General features: G+C 34.5%; 1 protein-coding gene across 4 annotated transcripts in view; it reads left to right on the forward strand.

Moving 5' to 3' along the window:
- LOC118179648 (uncharacterized) overlaps window positions 1-14,178 on the forward strand; it is a 50,590-nt gene extending 36,412 nt beyond the window's left edge. For all 4 annotated transcript variants that reach the window (XM_085822563.1, XM_085822561.1, XM_085822560.1 and 1 more), the window contains one exon: window positions 11,252-14,178. In XM_085822563.1, coding sequence (XP_085678689.1) covers window positions 11,252-12,690 — 1,439 coding nt within the window. In that variant the 3' untranslated portion in view covers window positions 12,691-14,178. The remainder of the gene's footprint in view (window positions 1-11,251) is intronic.
- The last annotated feature ends 1,093 nt before the right edge of the window (window positions 14,179-15,271 follow it).

Here is a 15,271-nt window from a genome sequence, read left to right on the forward strand (position 1 = left end):
ATCAGAGTTAAAAAGAAAAACTAATTTAGGAAATTTATGCATAAAAAGCACATCAGTGTAAAATTGAAATTAAGCAAAAGTCAATATTGTTACAAATTTTGTACATGTGTATAACACACATTTAAATGCAACATGAAAATCTAAAAAGGTGAGAAATTGCCAAACATGGTGACATATCTGGCCCTTAGATGTAACTTCATGATATATGTTTCCAATAATTTTGAGAAGTACAAATTATTCCTTAATTTGCAATTCAGACATGTACTATATCAAATTTAAATTGATTTGGAGACCATTAGCAAGGAGGGAAGGGGGTTGCCTTTTCCCTGCATGTGCTACTCGCATGTGCAACACACCCAGTTTAGGTTTTAAAAAAATTACAGTTTATGTTTGTGCATGATAATTTAATTTATAAATATTTTAATAAAGATGTGTGCAAGTTAGCCATACTTAAATACATTAGTTTGATGGATGAGAATAAATTTTTCAATAATTTTTGTTGTATTTGGTTGAAAGCTAGTTGTTGATATTCTTAAGACAGATAGCAAGTGTTGATCTGTCAGTTTATTTCTTAATTTTGACTTATTTAGATTCATAAGAGAAAATGTTTGTTCACATATATAAATACTACCAAACATGGTAGCACATCTGCTTGCATTATTTTTTAAGCGCAAAAATTCGGCAGGTAAAATTTTATAAAAGTCAAGAATGTCTAAATCATGGAATCTGGATTTGCATAAGTCAGAAGTTTGTAAATCAACAAGTTCCATTTGAACATCTGGAGATTCTTCCACTACAAAAGAAAGTGGATCCCTAAACAGTCTAAATTTAAACTTATGCAACTCAAAATCTGTAAATCGCTTTTCAAATGAAGTAAACAGCATTTTTATTTGATCAGGAAAATTTTCCTTGAGTTTCTTCAGGTAAGGAAAGCTGATCAAATTTTGACATCCAAAGTGCTTTGAGAACAGCTGGAGTTTTGGTTTGAAAGCAGATACTGGGCTGGCCAGTTGACTGATGCATTGGTTTTTTTCCCATCAATTTTTTATTCCAGTCAGATAGGCTGTCACATCAACTAATGTCACGCTTGAAAGAGGGTCCTTTAACATCCTAGTTTGCTTGCCTTTTTCTTCAAGGAATGGTATTATTTCATGAATCAAATCAGCAAGCCTTTTCAAAGCCTCTACATGGTTCAACCACTGTACTTCAGAATAATATATGAGATCACTATGCGGTGCATCGGTATGTCATAGGATTTCCTTAATTGCCTGCATTTTAAACTATGTGAGTGAATAAAATTGATTGTATCGCTCACTACCTTCATTAGGCGGTCAAATCCTAGTTCTTTCGCTCACAGCTTTTCTCAATGTATAATACAGTTATACCCAAGCAAACCTTTGCCTCGATCATCCAAATAGTTTCTCATTAAACTCACTATGCCATTCTGAATTCCAGTCATGGCTGGAGCTCCATCAGTGGTGATACTACAAATGTGCAGAACACAAATTTAAAATGGGGGATAAAATACCCGTTCCACTTGTTTGCCACTTCATTGAATTCATTCCAACAAGTTCTTCAGTTGCTTCAAAATTTTCAGAAATTCCTCTACAGCTGCTAGAGAAAAGTACTTAAATTTGGCTGTAGCAATTGTTCATTAGTTAAATTTTCAATTCTTCTTTGAATTATCATTCTGCTGATACTCACATTTTTAAATTTCTTTGTAGCTTTAGAATGCCAACAGTATGCACTCCTTTGCAAAATCGCCATCAATAAATATGCAGCCACTTTTATTATTAAGTCTGCAATTCCCAAACTAACTTCAATATTCTTATCTTATTGTGAAGATGACTTTGCAAATACATTCCCTTGTGCAACGTGAGAACGGCAAAGAGAGTTGATTTTATGATTTTGATCCTATCCTTCAAGCTTTGAAAGTGTTGAATGTTTCATGTCATAATGTCATTTAATATTATACTCCTTGTAAACACTAATCGTAAAAAAATATATTAAGATTGTAAACTTCACAGAAAAGTACACTGCTCGACATTGAAAATGCAACACCAAAAATGAGTGCTCAGAAATTTATACAAATTTTAGAGTAGACACATCACTGAGTTATGCGAATGATGTGAAATGCGCAGCTCTCAAACGCACGTGAAGTAAGATATAAGGGAAGGAATGTGCAGAATGGGCAATATTCATGTCGTTATTTCTGCCAGACGAATTATTGAAGAAAGTTGGTTTTTGTCCCGGAGAATACATGTAATAGGAGAGAATGCCAGGCCGCCATGAATGAAGGCACTTCCAGCAGATAGACAATTTTACGAGGGGTATGGTGATCGGACTGAGAAGAGCGGGTTGGTCCTTACTTCAAATCGCAGCTGATACCCACATGGATGCGAGCACGGTGCATTGGCTATGCCGAACATGGTTGGAACAAGGAAATATGGGAAAAAGGAGTGGTGCAGGTGCAGCCAGAGTGACGTCAGCACGCATGGATAGACGCATCTGCCAACAAGCTGTGCCGGTCCCGCAAGTCACTTGTACTGCGATTCTGCAGCATGTGCAAGATACCCTGGATGTTCCCGTGTCAACCAGAACCATTTCCCGTCGATTGGTTGAACGTGGCTTTCACTCATGGTGTCCGTTAAGAAGACTGCCACTGACCCCACAGCATAGATGCCAACGTTTAGAATGGTGCCAGTCTGGAGCAATGTGGATGACAGAATGGTGAAACGTCGTGTTCTTGGATGAGTCATGCTTCTGTTTATTCAGTGACAGTCGCATACGTGTGTCGCATCGACGTGGAGACACATCTAATACGGCAGTGACTGTGGTACGCCCCACCGTGCTACACCGTGGCATAATGGTTTGGGGTGCTATTGCCTACGATTCCAGGTCACCTCTAGTTCGTATTCAGGGCACTATGATGGCCCAACGATACTTGGATAATGTACTGCAGCCAGTGTCAATCCCCTACTTTCAGGGGCTGCCTAATACAATTTTTCAGCAGGATAATGCCCGACCACACAGTGCTCGCATCTGCCAACATGCTCTGCAAGGTATACAGATGCTTCCCTGGCCACTGTACTCTCCTGACCTGTCACCAATCGAACATGTGTGGGATGTGATTGGATGCCGTTTGCAGACTCTGCCCCTGCCTTGTTCAGAAGATGATATGTGGCAAATGGTTGAAAGGGAATGGAGAGCCATCCCTCAGGACACCGTCTGCACTCTTATTGACTCTATGCCTAGACATGTTTCTTCATGCATCGCTGTCCGCGGTGGTCCTTAGGGCAAGAGGAATAGCGCATAAGAGTATGAAGATTATTAACAACAATAAAAAAGCCATTGGCATTGTGTGATTCGTGTATTTGTATAGTTGTGTGGTGATTTTTGTACTGGCATAGCGCATAAGATTATGAAGATTATTAACAACAATAAAAAAGCCATTGCCATTGTGTGATTCGTGTATTTGTATAGTTGTGTGGTGATTTTTTTACTGGCGTAGCCCGTATAGGGTCATGGAGCAAACTTTGTTTTGCAAGGTGGACCGGGCTGTGCCATAACATAACATAACATAACGTCCACAGTCTTTCTTTTTGTTTTCGATTCGTTCATCATGGCAAGTAATTATCAAGACCATGTGGAACAAAAGAAAAAAAAATTATGTTGGTTTCTCTTTCAAAATAATATTAAAAAAATGTGAAATATTCAAAATGAGAAACTTCTTAATGATCTCAAAAAGAAAATTAAACACACAAGTGATAAAACAATGTATAGTCACAAAGCCCAAAGTGCAGCAATGCAAAACAAATGAATGCAGCACTCCCAGTCAGAGCAAATACTTTTCTCTCCCTTTTACAAGTGCATGCATGCAAACACACTTGTGTTAGATCATACCACAGACCCTTCCTCAATCTGTGTGCCATACAGGCTGGGAGCAGTTTTCATACTCATGCAGCGAAACTTGCTTTGGTTGAAGCCGGGAACGTGACTCAGTGCCAAATCTCACTTCGAGAGGAGAGAGTAGAATTGGTAACGAAGGGGGGGGGTGAAATTTTTCTATTAACAACTCATTCTAGAAATAATCGGTATATCAAATCACAACAAAATTTTGAAGTCTCAGCATACCACAAATTGATCGCTCATTATGCACATTTTCCCCTGCAAACCACAGGTTGTGCATCCCTACAAGAGAGCTTTGTCTTTTAGATGTGCTTTGCATTGCATTGTGTTTAACATTCTGAGTAGTCTGAAGTGTAATTACTGAACATAGTCTGTGATACTGTGAAGAGTTGAATGATTATTTTTATTGAAACTTTTAGAACCATGAAGTGTTCGTTTTGGTAAAATTATTTTTTTTAATCAAGCTATCATTGGTTCTGTATGCATTCAATTTTTATGAACCCGTTCCACATGCAAGAATTTTTGGTGTCAGTTGGTTGAATGCCAATGACAAGAGCAATGGAGGAGCAAGTACGACAGCTCATGGCAACTCTTGCTACATTCAAAGGAGATAGTTGAACAAGAACCCATTGAAGAAGATAGGGCAGTAGAAGATGAAATGAGCTGTTAACGAAGAGGTGAAAGCTGGCCAAGAATCCATTGAAGACGAGATGAAAGCAGGTCAAGAGGAAATTTAAAAAAAAAAAAAAAAAAATACTGTTTTAATAGGAAACAATCTTGAGGCTATGGAAGGCAGAATAAACATGGTTGAAGATGAAGTTGGAAAACTTCAAACTGAAGAGAGAGTTTTTGCTGCTGTCACTAAGGAAGTTGACAGTTTAAAAACGTCCATAAAAACAGCTGGTTACAATACTAACAGCTTTAAATTTGAACATACACTCTTAGACAAAAAAAAAACGACGCACCAAGAAGGATTTATCTGAATGGGACGAAAATCGGTAGAAGTGATGTACATCTACAGAAAACAGATGGTTACAGTTTGAGAAAAATTGGATGATTTATTGGAGTGATAGAGCTCCACAAAGAGAAAAAGTCAGTAACGCATTTGTCCACATCTGGCCTTTATGCAAGCAGTTATTCAGCTGGGCATCCATTGATAGAGGTTGCAGATGTCCTCCTGAGGGATATTGTGCCAAATTCTGTCAAACTGGCGCGTTAGATTGTCAACATCCCGAACTGGTTGGAGGGCCCTGCCCATAATGTTCCAAACGTGCTCAATAGGAGAGAGATCCAGCGACCTTGCTGGTCAAGGTAATGTTCAGCAAGCACTAAGGAAATCAGTAGAAACAACAAGTGTGGGGGCAGGCATTATCTTGCTGAAATGTAAGCCCAGGATGGCGTGATATGAAGGGCAACACAGTGGGCCTTAGAACTTCATTGACGTACCGCTGTGCTGTAAGGTTGCAACAGATGACAACCAAAGGGCTCCTACTATGAAATGAAATGGCACCTTAGACCATCACTCCTGGTTGTCGGTCTGTCTGCTGGAAGACAGGTTGGTATCACACCGCTGTCCGGGGCGTCTCTAGACTCACCTTTGCTGGTCATTGGGGCTCAGTTCAAAGCAGGGCTCATCACTGAAGACTATTCTACTCCAGTCAGTCACATTCCAGTGCGATTTCATCACTGGAAACAGGCTTGACGTTGTACAGAGATCAATGGTAGTCGTCGCAAGGGGCGCCGTGACCTCAGCCCCCTTTCTGTAAGCCGTCTATGAATGGTCCTAGTTGCACGTACAATCGATGATAATGATGCATCTGGGGCTGTGAGTGCAGCTCTGACGATTGCTCGGTCTTCACGTTCTGTCATTTCTCTAGGCCTAGCGCTTGACGCTGTGTGCGGCCGTGATTCACCCATTCCTGCCAACATCGTCTAATAGTGGCATCGCTCCTGCTCAAATGTTAAGCTATTCTGTGAGCCCAACTACACGACCCTCTCAAATTCTGACATCTGCACATATCGTTCGCGCACCTGTATGCAAGGCATAATTACTGTCTACCAGAATACGCGAAATGAAATTCGTGAAGAATTTATAACCTGAAATTGTAATTTCTCCTCTTAAATATCCTCCCAGTTGCGCAGATCAGATGTGCTGTAGTGACATCTGTTCATTCATTGGCAGCCAAAATGTAAAATTTTGCATTTTCTGTCGAAACCCGTATGCATATCAATTTGTGTCCAATTTGCTTTATATCTTCTCAGTGCATCTTTTTTTTTTTTTTTTTTTTTTTTTTTTTTTGTTGTCTAAGAGTGTATGTGATCCCGATCCTCTCTAAAGCCGCATATGATGGAAAGACTTCCTGACAAGTGTCAGGAATCAGTTCACTTTAGTGGTAAATGCAAATGGATGGGATTCCAATTAATCCAAAGATTTAAAAAGCGCGTTAGTGTGTGTCATGAAATTTGGAGCAGCCCAGCAGGCAATTTGTAGAGACCACCGCTTAATCAGAGTAGCTGAAGTCAAGCCCACGGATGAACTCACTGCTTATCTAGGTGGTTTAACCAGTGCCTTGAGATGGAATAGAAATGACATGAAACTGACTTTAATTTACTGGTGCTCAAGGCCATGTACAAAGAAACTGCAGTACACCGAAGGCATCGAACCAAAGACCGTTCCCAGCAAGAAGGAGGAAAACTAATTAGTGACCATCTTACAGGGTGGAGGTTGCCAGGTAATGAGAAGCCCCATTTTAAAGTGCTTCAAATTTCTGAAATTATTAGTGGCAGTAATGAACTTTCCATTGTGGGATATATAACTGGGGTTCCTGTGGCAGTAATGAACTTTCCATTGTGGGATGTATAATTGGGGTTCCTGTGGCAGTAATGAACTCTCCATTGTGGGATGTATAACTGGGGTTCCTTGCAATATGACCATTCATACAGGAGCCAATTCAATTTGAATCAATTCTTTCAAAAAGATTTGACTGAGTAGTTGGAAGGTAAACTCATCTGGACACCATCCTGCATTATCCCCAGATAGTGTCTGGGGATAAAATCGACATTAATGTTACACTTTAACATCATATTTAGGAGTAGCTGAAGTTTTAGGAGTAGCTGATCTGTAACATACGCTGCATACCATTATGCAGTGTATGTTACAGATATTAACGACCCTTGCATACACAGATTTTACTTTCTAAAGAAATATAATTTTTCCTTGGACTTTAACAAACTGAATTCTGTCTCAGATTGCATAACCCTGTTTTGAATGAAAGATAAGGAATTAAATCCGTCCACGAAATCATAGCTCAAAACGATATCACAGTACCAGCAAGAACAGAATTTTTACTTCCTGGATCCATAGCTGAAAATAGAAATTTTTGGTATGGCATCATGGAATATCCAAGAACAGTAATAACCTGAAAGGTGTACTAGTAGCCTCGGCACTCATTGACTCATCAAAAATCATTATCTCAATGAGAGTTGCCATAAATAACTGATAAGGCAAAAGTCATTTGGAAGGTTGAAGTGGTTGCAGCATGTACTCCAGTGATTTGCATTAAATAAACCAGCAGTCCTCCAGAGTGTGTGTCTTCAGAGATTCTAACATTGGAATTACTGCAGAATGCTCAGATAAGCCATGCGGAGAGAAAAGCCACAGAGCATGTCATTCAAGAATTTTAAAATATTTTCTCTCAATTCATCTTCTGACGTAGGTCAAACCAGTTTGAAACAGCATAGAATTGACACAAGAGGTCATCCACCAATCAGGCAACATTTTAGATTACTACTGATTTCTAAACAGGAAAACATAGGAAAACTCTAAAGGACAGGAAGTGATATTATTGAGCCTTCTGCAAATCCATGGGCTTCTGACATCATCCTTGTCAAAAAGAAAGATGGTTCAGCTGATTTTGTGTTGATTATCACCAGTTGAACGAGGTTACAAAGAAAAACAGTTGTCTTCTTAAAAGTGACAATATTCTGGACACGTTTTCTGGAAGCAAATGGTTCTCTATGCTTGGTTTAATCCTCTAAGCTGCCTGGGTTTTTGGATGTCATGACAATCTGTATTTAAGGAGCCTTTATTAGCTAAATATGTATGTTTACCTATTTTAGTCTCTATTTTCATAAACTTATGTACATCAAGATAGCATTTATGTTATTAATGAAAGAAAGCAAAATATCTTAAATTATAAGCTAATATATAACAAATGATGAAAAATCTCATGACCGAATAAAGCCGGTCATCATCCTTGTCAAAAAGAAAGATGGTTCAGCTGATTTTGTGTTGATTATCACCAGTTGAACGAGGTTACAAAGAAAAACAGTTGTCTTCTTAGAAGTGACAATATTCTGGACACGTTTTCTGGAAGCAAATGGTTCTCTATGCTTGGTTTAATCCTCTGAGCTGCCTGGGTTTTTGAATGTCATGACGATCTGTATTTAAGGAGCCTTTATTAGCTAAATATGTATGTTTACCTATTTTAGTCTCTATTTTCATAAACTTATGTACATCAAGATAGCATTTATGTTATTAATGAAAGAAAGCAAAATATCTTAAATTGTAAGCTAATATATAACAAATGATGAAAAATCTCATGACCGAATAAAGCCGGTCATGGCACTCAGAGGGTTAGAGTGGATATTGGCAGGTGGGGATACACCCTGATGACTGCTTAAAAGATGGCATTCACTACCAGACAAGGACTTTGGCATTTCAAGCTGATGCCATTTGGATTATTTAATATGCTGGCAACATTCAAATGGAGATTTTGTTCAGAGATCATTCCTGCGAATCCTCTCTGATATACCTGGATGACATCATTGTCGAGAAGAATTTTGAACATTTAGCAAATATTAGGAAGGTGCTTCAGAAATTGAAGAAGGCCAGTCTAAGTTAAGCTAAATGGAAACTAATCAGACAGGAAGTGACCTACCTCAGACATGTCATCTCTGCCGAAAGTGCGTGTATTGATCCAGAAAAATTGTCAACAATTAAAGATTGGAGATTTTTTTTTGTAAATTTTGATACCCTTTAGATCATAATTGTTCTTTATTTCATAAATTACGGTTTCATATTTTTAATTTTATAATTTCTGCATGCCATCTTACCAGATTTAAACTGATGATCTATAATCTGGAATTGCCAAAGTCCCGACGAGTCCGGATTAACGACTTTTGACTGTATAGGTATTTACAAGTATGAGATATAAAGAAATTACACAGTTAGTTAGAAAATTATGTCAGTATCAAAGAGAACTGGGGCTAAACTTCTAATATGACAGAAGTTATATTATTGATTTTAAAATTATGCTGGTACATGATTCACCAACATTTTCTTCAAATTTTAATCACCTAGTTCAGAGCTTGTCATCACATTACTCTCTTAAAATTAATATGTCGTGTAATGGTGTATTTGTATAAAAATTTGCACAAAAACATTCTACATATTATTTTATATAAAATGTTTATTAAATTAAATTATTAAATTAATTATTAATTTAAATCAGCTTGATATAATACGGGAAGATGTCATACAGTCGTGTAAATAAAAATATGTCTTGACGGTGAAATGGCAAAATGGTCACGGCAAATAGTTTTATTCCCCAGAGTAACTCCTCATTAGTTTGGCAAGATATTGCCAAGCTGTCGACTAACTGTTGTCGCTAAATTTGGCAACATTTTGGTCCAGTCCTTGTATAATTTTAATGCGTATTTTAATTGAATAAATGTAATTACTTTATATATGCAACAGTAACAGCATCCAGGTGTGTAACTTTAACCGTGTGGCCTTTTTTGTAATTTTGAGAAGTAATAGAGATTTCTTGATGGTTGAGTGAAAACTATATAAAATTGGAGGAAGCATCTGCTCTCAGTTGTTCTTAGTTCACAGCTGAAGTCAGAGTATTGAGATATCTGAAAGAGTTTCAACTTTTAGATGCATTTTGCACTGTATTGTGTGTAATGTTCTTAGTAGTTTGAAGTGTAATTACTGATCGCACTCTACGATACTGTGAAGAGTAGTACGAATATTTTTGTGAAAAGTTCCAGAACTGTGAAGTGTACCTTTTGGTAAAATAAATTTTATTAAGCTATCATCGTCTTCTGCGTGCACTCAGTCTGTTACAAACTCATATGCATGCAACGATATATGTTGGTTTAAAAGAGAGACTGTCATCAGTTTTGAGAGAGAGTCATAGAGTCTCTTTCGGGTCTTCCAAGGAAGGCCCAAAAGACCCCATGGCTTATCTCTCCCAGAAGTCATCTGTAAATCAAGTATTAGTGTAAGTTGGATTTTTGCATAGTTCTAATAGTTTAAGAAATTCATCTATGGAGAAATTTTTATTTATTAAACTGTCGTAACCAAATGTAAAGTACTGAAATATTGATTTCGGTCAGTAATATAATCTTATTCATTACAAACAAGGCTCAGAAACATCAAAACACATTGTTACTAGATGATGGTGCATTGTGCCAAATTAATCTGTAATATAATAAAAGTGCATTGCTCATCAGCCATTTGAAAGGCTACTTTATATGTACTTTTTACCAAAGTTTTGCAATAAGTGATATTTTTCACAGTAAATATGATAGGTAAATTTGTTCTTATTGCTCCATGATTTATTGAATTTAAAATTCCTACTTCTTTATTGTTGCGGTCTATATCTAAAATAAAAATATAAGGTAATGATGAAATTTTGTCATAATTCTATATACGTATTTCTTATTTTTAATTTTGTTTAAAATGTACTTTTTAAATATTCTAAATCTTTTCTGTTTATACACTTTTACTTCAGTTTAATATTTGAAACAGTTTTAAGATATGCAGTTACAGTAAGCTTACTAATTTAAAAATGATATACCAAAAGTCAGAAATATAAAATATTACATATAAAACATGTTTCCAAAATAACAGAGATGAAATTGCTATGTTATGTTTCATCTTGTATTAATGCTGTGGAGACTAGTGTACTTACTTTATTCAAGTAAGTACGAAAAAAACTTACATTATTCAAGACATAGCTGATCACTGGATTGCTTACAATAAATATTTCGAGTGACAGTACTTTCTCTTTTGCCAGGATTGAAATACATGAACTGAAAATAAACTTCTTAAAGAAGTTGTCTTCTAGATTTTTAATATATAAGAATAAATAAGAATAAATTTAAAAATTATTTTGAACATTATTTTGCATGACATCTTGAGAAAAAATCTGTATAATGTTAAATTCTGAAATAACTTTGCACTTTTTAAAAAGGGGATATATTTTGTATGTTCATTTTTAAAATTGTCATATTTATATTTGTCTGAATTTTTATGAGTGTTTTAAATTTTCAGACATAAGAAATAATCGAGATGTGGTGGTTATTCAACTAAAAGATCTTGTGAAAGAGCTGAAATTTGAAAAGAGAGACTTAAAAAATCAAATGATTTCTGAAATACAAAATGATAAAATATTTCCTGCCCTTGAAACACAGATTAAAGAGTTAAAGGAGGAAAATTTGAAACTCGGTGATATGCTGCAAGATGTGATTTTGGAGCTTCAGAAACAGACAACTTCATATGAGAAAGAATTTGAGAAAAAAGGGATGGCATCACAAGAGCTTTTCAAAAATGAAATAAATAAATTAAAAGAGCAAATAAACATCCTTCAGTTTGATAATGAAGAACTTCAAAAGCAACTAGTACGCATGAGATATGGTCGATATCCTTATCAGTCACAAGATGATAGCACCAATCAGAATGGTGATAAAATTGAAACAGCTGGTGGGAAAACTAGACCCAAAAATGAAGAAAATGGGGATAATTCTTCAGAAATTTTAACTGAAGAAATAAGAAAGTTAAGAAGTGATTTACATTCTGAAATATTAAAGTTAAAGAACTGGAATGAATTAGTTGAAGTTTTGAAAAAGGAATTTCTTAAGTCAAATGAAGATGATGAAACAAATTTTGAAAATGATGAAACAAATTATGGAGATGAAAAACAAACTAAGAATAAAAAACATTATGATCAAAAGAGAAAAAATTATGATTGGTCTTGGAAGGATTTAAAAAAGAAGTTTAAAGGTTCTATAAAGACTTTCCCAAACATTAATATTTCTGAAATGTTCACAAAATACATGAAATACAATAAAAAAATGGTAGAAGATGTATTTAAATCTTTTGGTCATCATTTTAGAAAGGCACAAGAAGAAACTCAAAAAATTCTTAAATCCCATACATCTGAAGATGCTAGAAAGGACATGGAATATGATATTTGGAGCACTTTTGGAGACTTGGGAAAAAAGTTATCTGAAATGAAAAATGGGTTTTTTAAAATGAATAATAAGAACTACAGATCACATGAAGGAAAACATGATGATGTTCCAGAATTTCAAGAAAATTATTATAATAATTTTCATAGATCTGGAGGTGAAAATACAAAGCTGAGAAAGCCTTCTGGTCAATACAAATATGATAATCAAGCCTTCCGGAATCAAGTACCAGATGGAAAGAATAGGCCCTTCCCTAAAACACCAGATGACTTCAATGAAGAAAATAATAATGATTGGTATTTTAAAAAGACAAATAAAGAGAGGGGACATTCAGAAGATCTGGATCAGGACCAAAACTCCAAATCAAATTCATGGGTATTTGATAGAGCTGCTTATCGGGCTAATGTTCGACAAAACACAGAAGAAATGCCAATCAACTGGTATTTGCGCAGGAAGAAGGATAACAATTTTGACCAAATGAATGAAGATGAAAGTCGGGATGAATTAATTTTGGATTATTAAATGTCATGGAAAGGAAAATGTGTTTTTAATTTTTCATATGATATTCATTACATGTTTCAAAAATAAAATATATCACATCATCTTAGGCTTTAGGTATTTGACTTATACATCTGTATTATAAAAATAATCTTAATTGCAAACTTTTTTTTGCCATGGCTGCCATGTAGTGTATTCCATATTCAGAAAGGTTAAAATGAATTCTAGACGAAAACGTTAATATAAGTTTAATGTTAAAACTCCAAGAGTAAGAGATCTATAGCAAAGTGGTTGAGAAATTATGATCAAAAGAAGAAAAAAGAAATTTTTTTCTGGCAGCACCAGGTTAGCTTTTGCTTAAAAAAGTGGCTTTTCAGATATGATTTACTTTCCACCTATCAGACATATTAGAAGATATGCATATTAAGTTGTAATAATATCTCTATGACAAATATGAATTTTTTAAAAAAACAGTGGTGTTTGTTACTAGTGAAAGTTAGTATAAACTTGATAATCTCTTTCAAGTTCTATGTATTTATTAATATTAATTTTGTTCATTTCGTGTGTACCAATGTTTCAAATTATTCTAAATTTAAGACTGCTTTTTTTTTTTTTTTTTTTTTTTGCCTGCCTGTTATAAACTTTTATATCATCTTCGTAGAAGTATGCGAAAGATAGTGTATATTCTAAGAAAATCTCATCATAATTTATATATCAAATGGGATTTCCTTCTTAGATCATTATAATTGGCATACTTTTATCATGCAATAATTTAATTGTTGCTGCCAGTATTCTGGTTTTTGTACTCCTGAAGCTGGGAATCTGAATATTAAATATTTTTTTATGTGGCAGGTATAGCAAAAGATTGCTAAAGATTATTTTTATAATTTTATACCGTATGTTCAGAAATGGAGAGAGATATAATCAAGGGCATTTATCTATTTTACGAAAGCTAAGCTAGTTTTTTTTAAAAATAATTTTTATTTTTATATTTTATTAGTGCCCCCCCCCGGAAATCTGATGAATGAGGATCTGATATTTTAATAGAGGAAGAATTAATATTTTCTGCATTTTAAAATGGTTTTTAAAAAATTTTGAGAGGGCATGGTGAATTTATTGTGTCAATTTTTTTTTAAATATTTAAGGGTGATACTCTTTATATCTAGTTATGATGTTTGTTTTATTTCTGCTGTTTTTCCCGACATTTTTTGTTTTGCATTTTTTTAACACATTAGATATTTTATCTGTGATAGTATAGGATGTTGATTTTCTTGGAATGATAGCAAGTGAGAAGTGAATAAAATGGTGTATTTAATGTTTTGTTGTTTGCCTTTTTATCTTAATATGTTTGATGAAATAAAATGTTTACGTGAAAATATATGTACAATTTTTCCCACGTGGCAACATTATTTAAGTAAAGCAAAACTCAGTGATAAAAGATAAGTGTATTAACATTCTAATGTATTGTGATTTCCTTTATAAAACAGTGAAATAAATTGTATTTACAAGAAACATGGGTTCATTGTTTTTTATGTAGATTAATATTTTATTAAGATCGTGTGGAGGAGAAATATGACAAATTTATTTCTGTAAATGCTCTTGAAAGAGATTTTGAAAATTTTATCAGCAACTACTATATGGATGCAGCATAATGTATGGAACTTTTTTCTTTTGAATACTTAATTACCATTTTAAAAAAGCAATTGATGTCCTCAAATCATGCAGAAAATTGGATGTGTATCATAACTTATTAAAAAAAATGTAGGCATCAAATGCTAGGACTAACAAATGCTAAACAATAAATTTAATGTATAAAGTAATCAATATTTCAGTATCACAATCTTTAGTTAACTTTTATGGAAATATTGATGAATTATTAATGTTATGTAATAAGTATACTTGCAGTAACAAATCTCACCTTCAGGTATATAGCAATAGAAAATCTGCATTCATTAACAGAAGATCTAACAAGATGCTATCTATATTGTCACTAAGAAAATAAGAACCTATCACTTGATAAATACCATGAACAAAACAAAAATTAGTGCTCAGTAAAACTTTTATAGTTTCATAATTTTTTATTCACAGGAAACAGATTTATAAAGTATAATCATCTGAAAAAATCACGCAAGTATCTAAAAACTGTAAAATGAATAGCATTGCATTAATTCATTATAGGATATTCAGAAGTGCAAGTGATCTCAATGAGAGATTCTTTAGCAAGCTTTTAATTTTTAGACCTCATGACAGTATCATGTCTGTAACTGCCAATGGCATTGTCTTCAGATCTATTACCAACAACTTGCTGCAATTTATTTACACTGACTTCCCTACTTTTGTCATTCTAATAATGTAACTGCTTAAATTCTGAGAGTTAGATGCAAACTGATTTAATATAAATCACTTCTGATAATGCTGATGGCTATAAGTGATACGATTCCATTTTAATATCCCTTATTAATTCCTTAACCATGGGACAGAACCTGCAGGAATTTCATTACCTCAAATTATGCAAATCAATTTCATTATATAAACATATGCTATTTTTGTTTTACATTGCTTTTCATAAATTATTTCCATTTTTCAATAAGGAATAACAGATGTA

This window comes from Stegodyphus dumicola, chromosome 8, assembly GCF_044657685.1.
Source record: "Stegodyphus dumicola isolate Sdum_Otavi_A_Nest chromosome 8, ASM4465768v1".
NCBI classification, from domain to species: Eukaryota; Metazoa; Arthropoda; class Arachnida; order Araneae; family Eresidae; genus Stegodyphus; species Stegodyphus dumicola.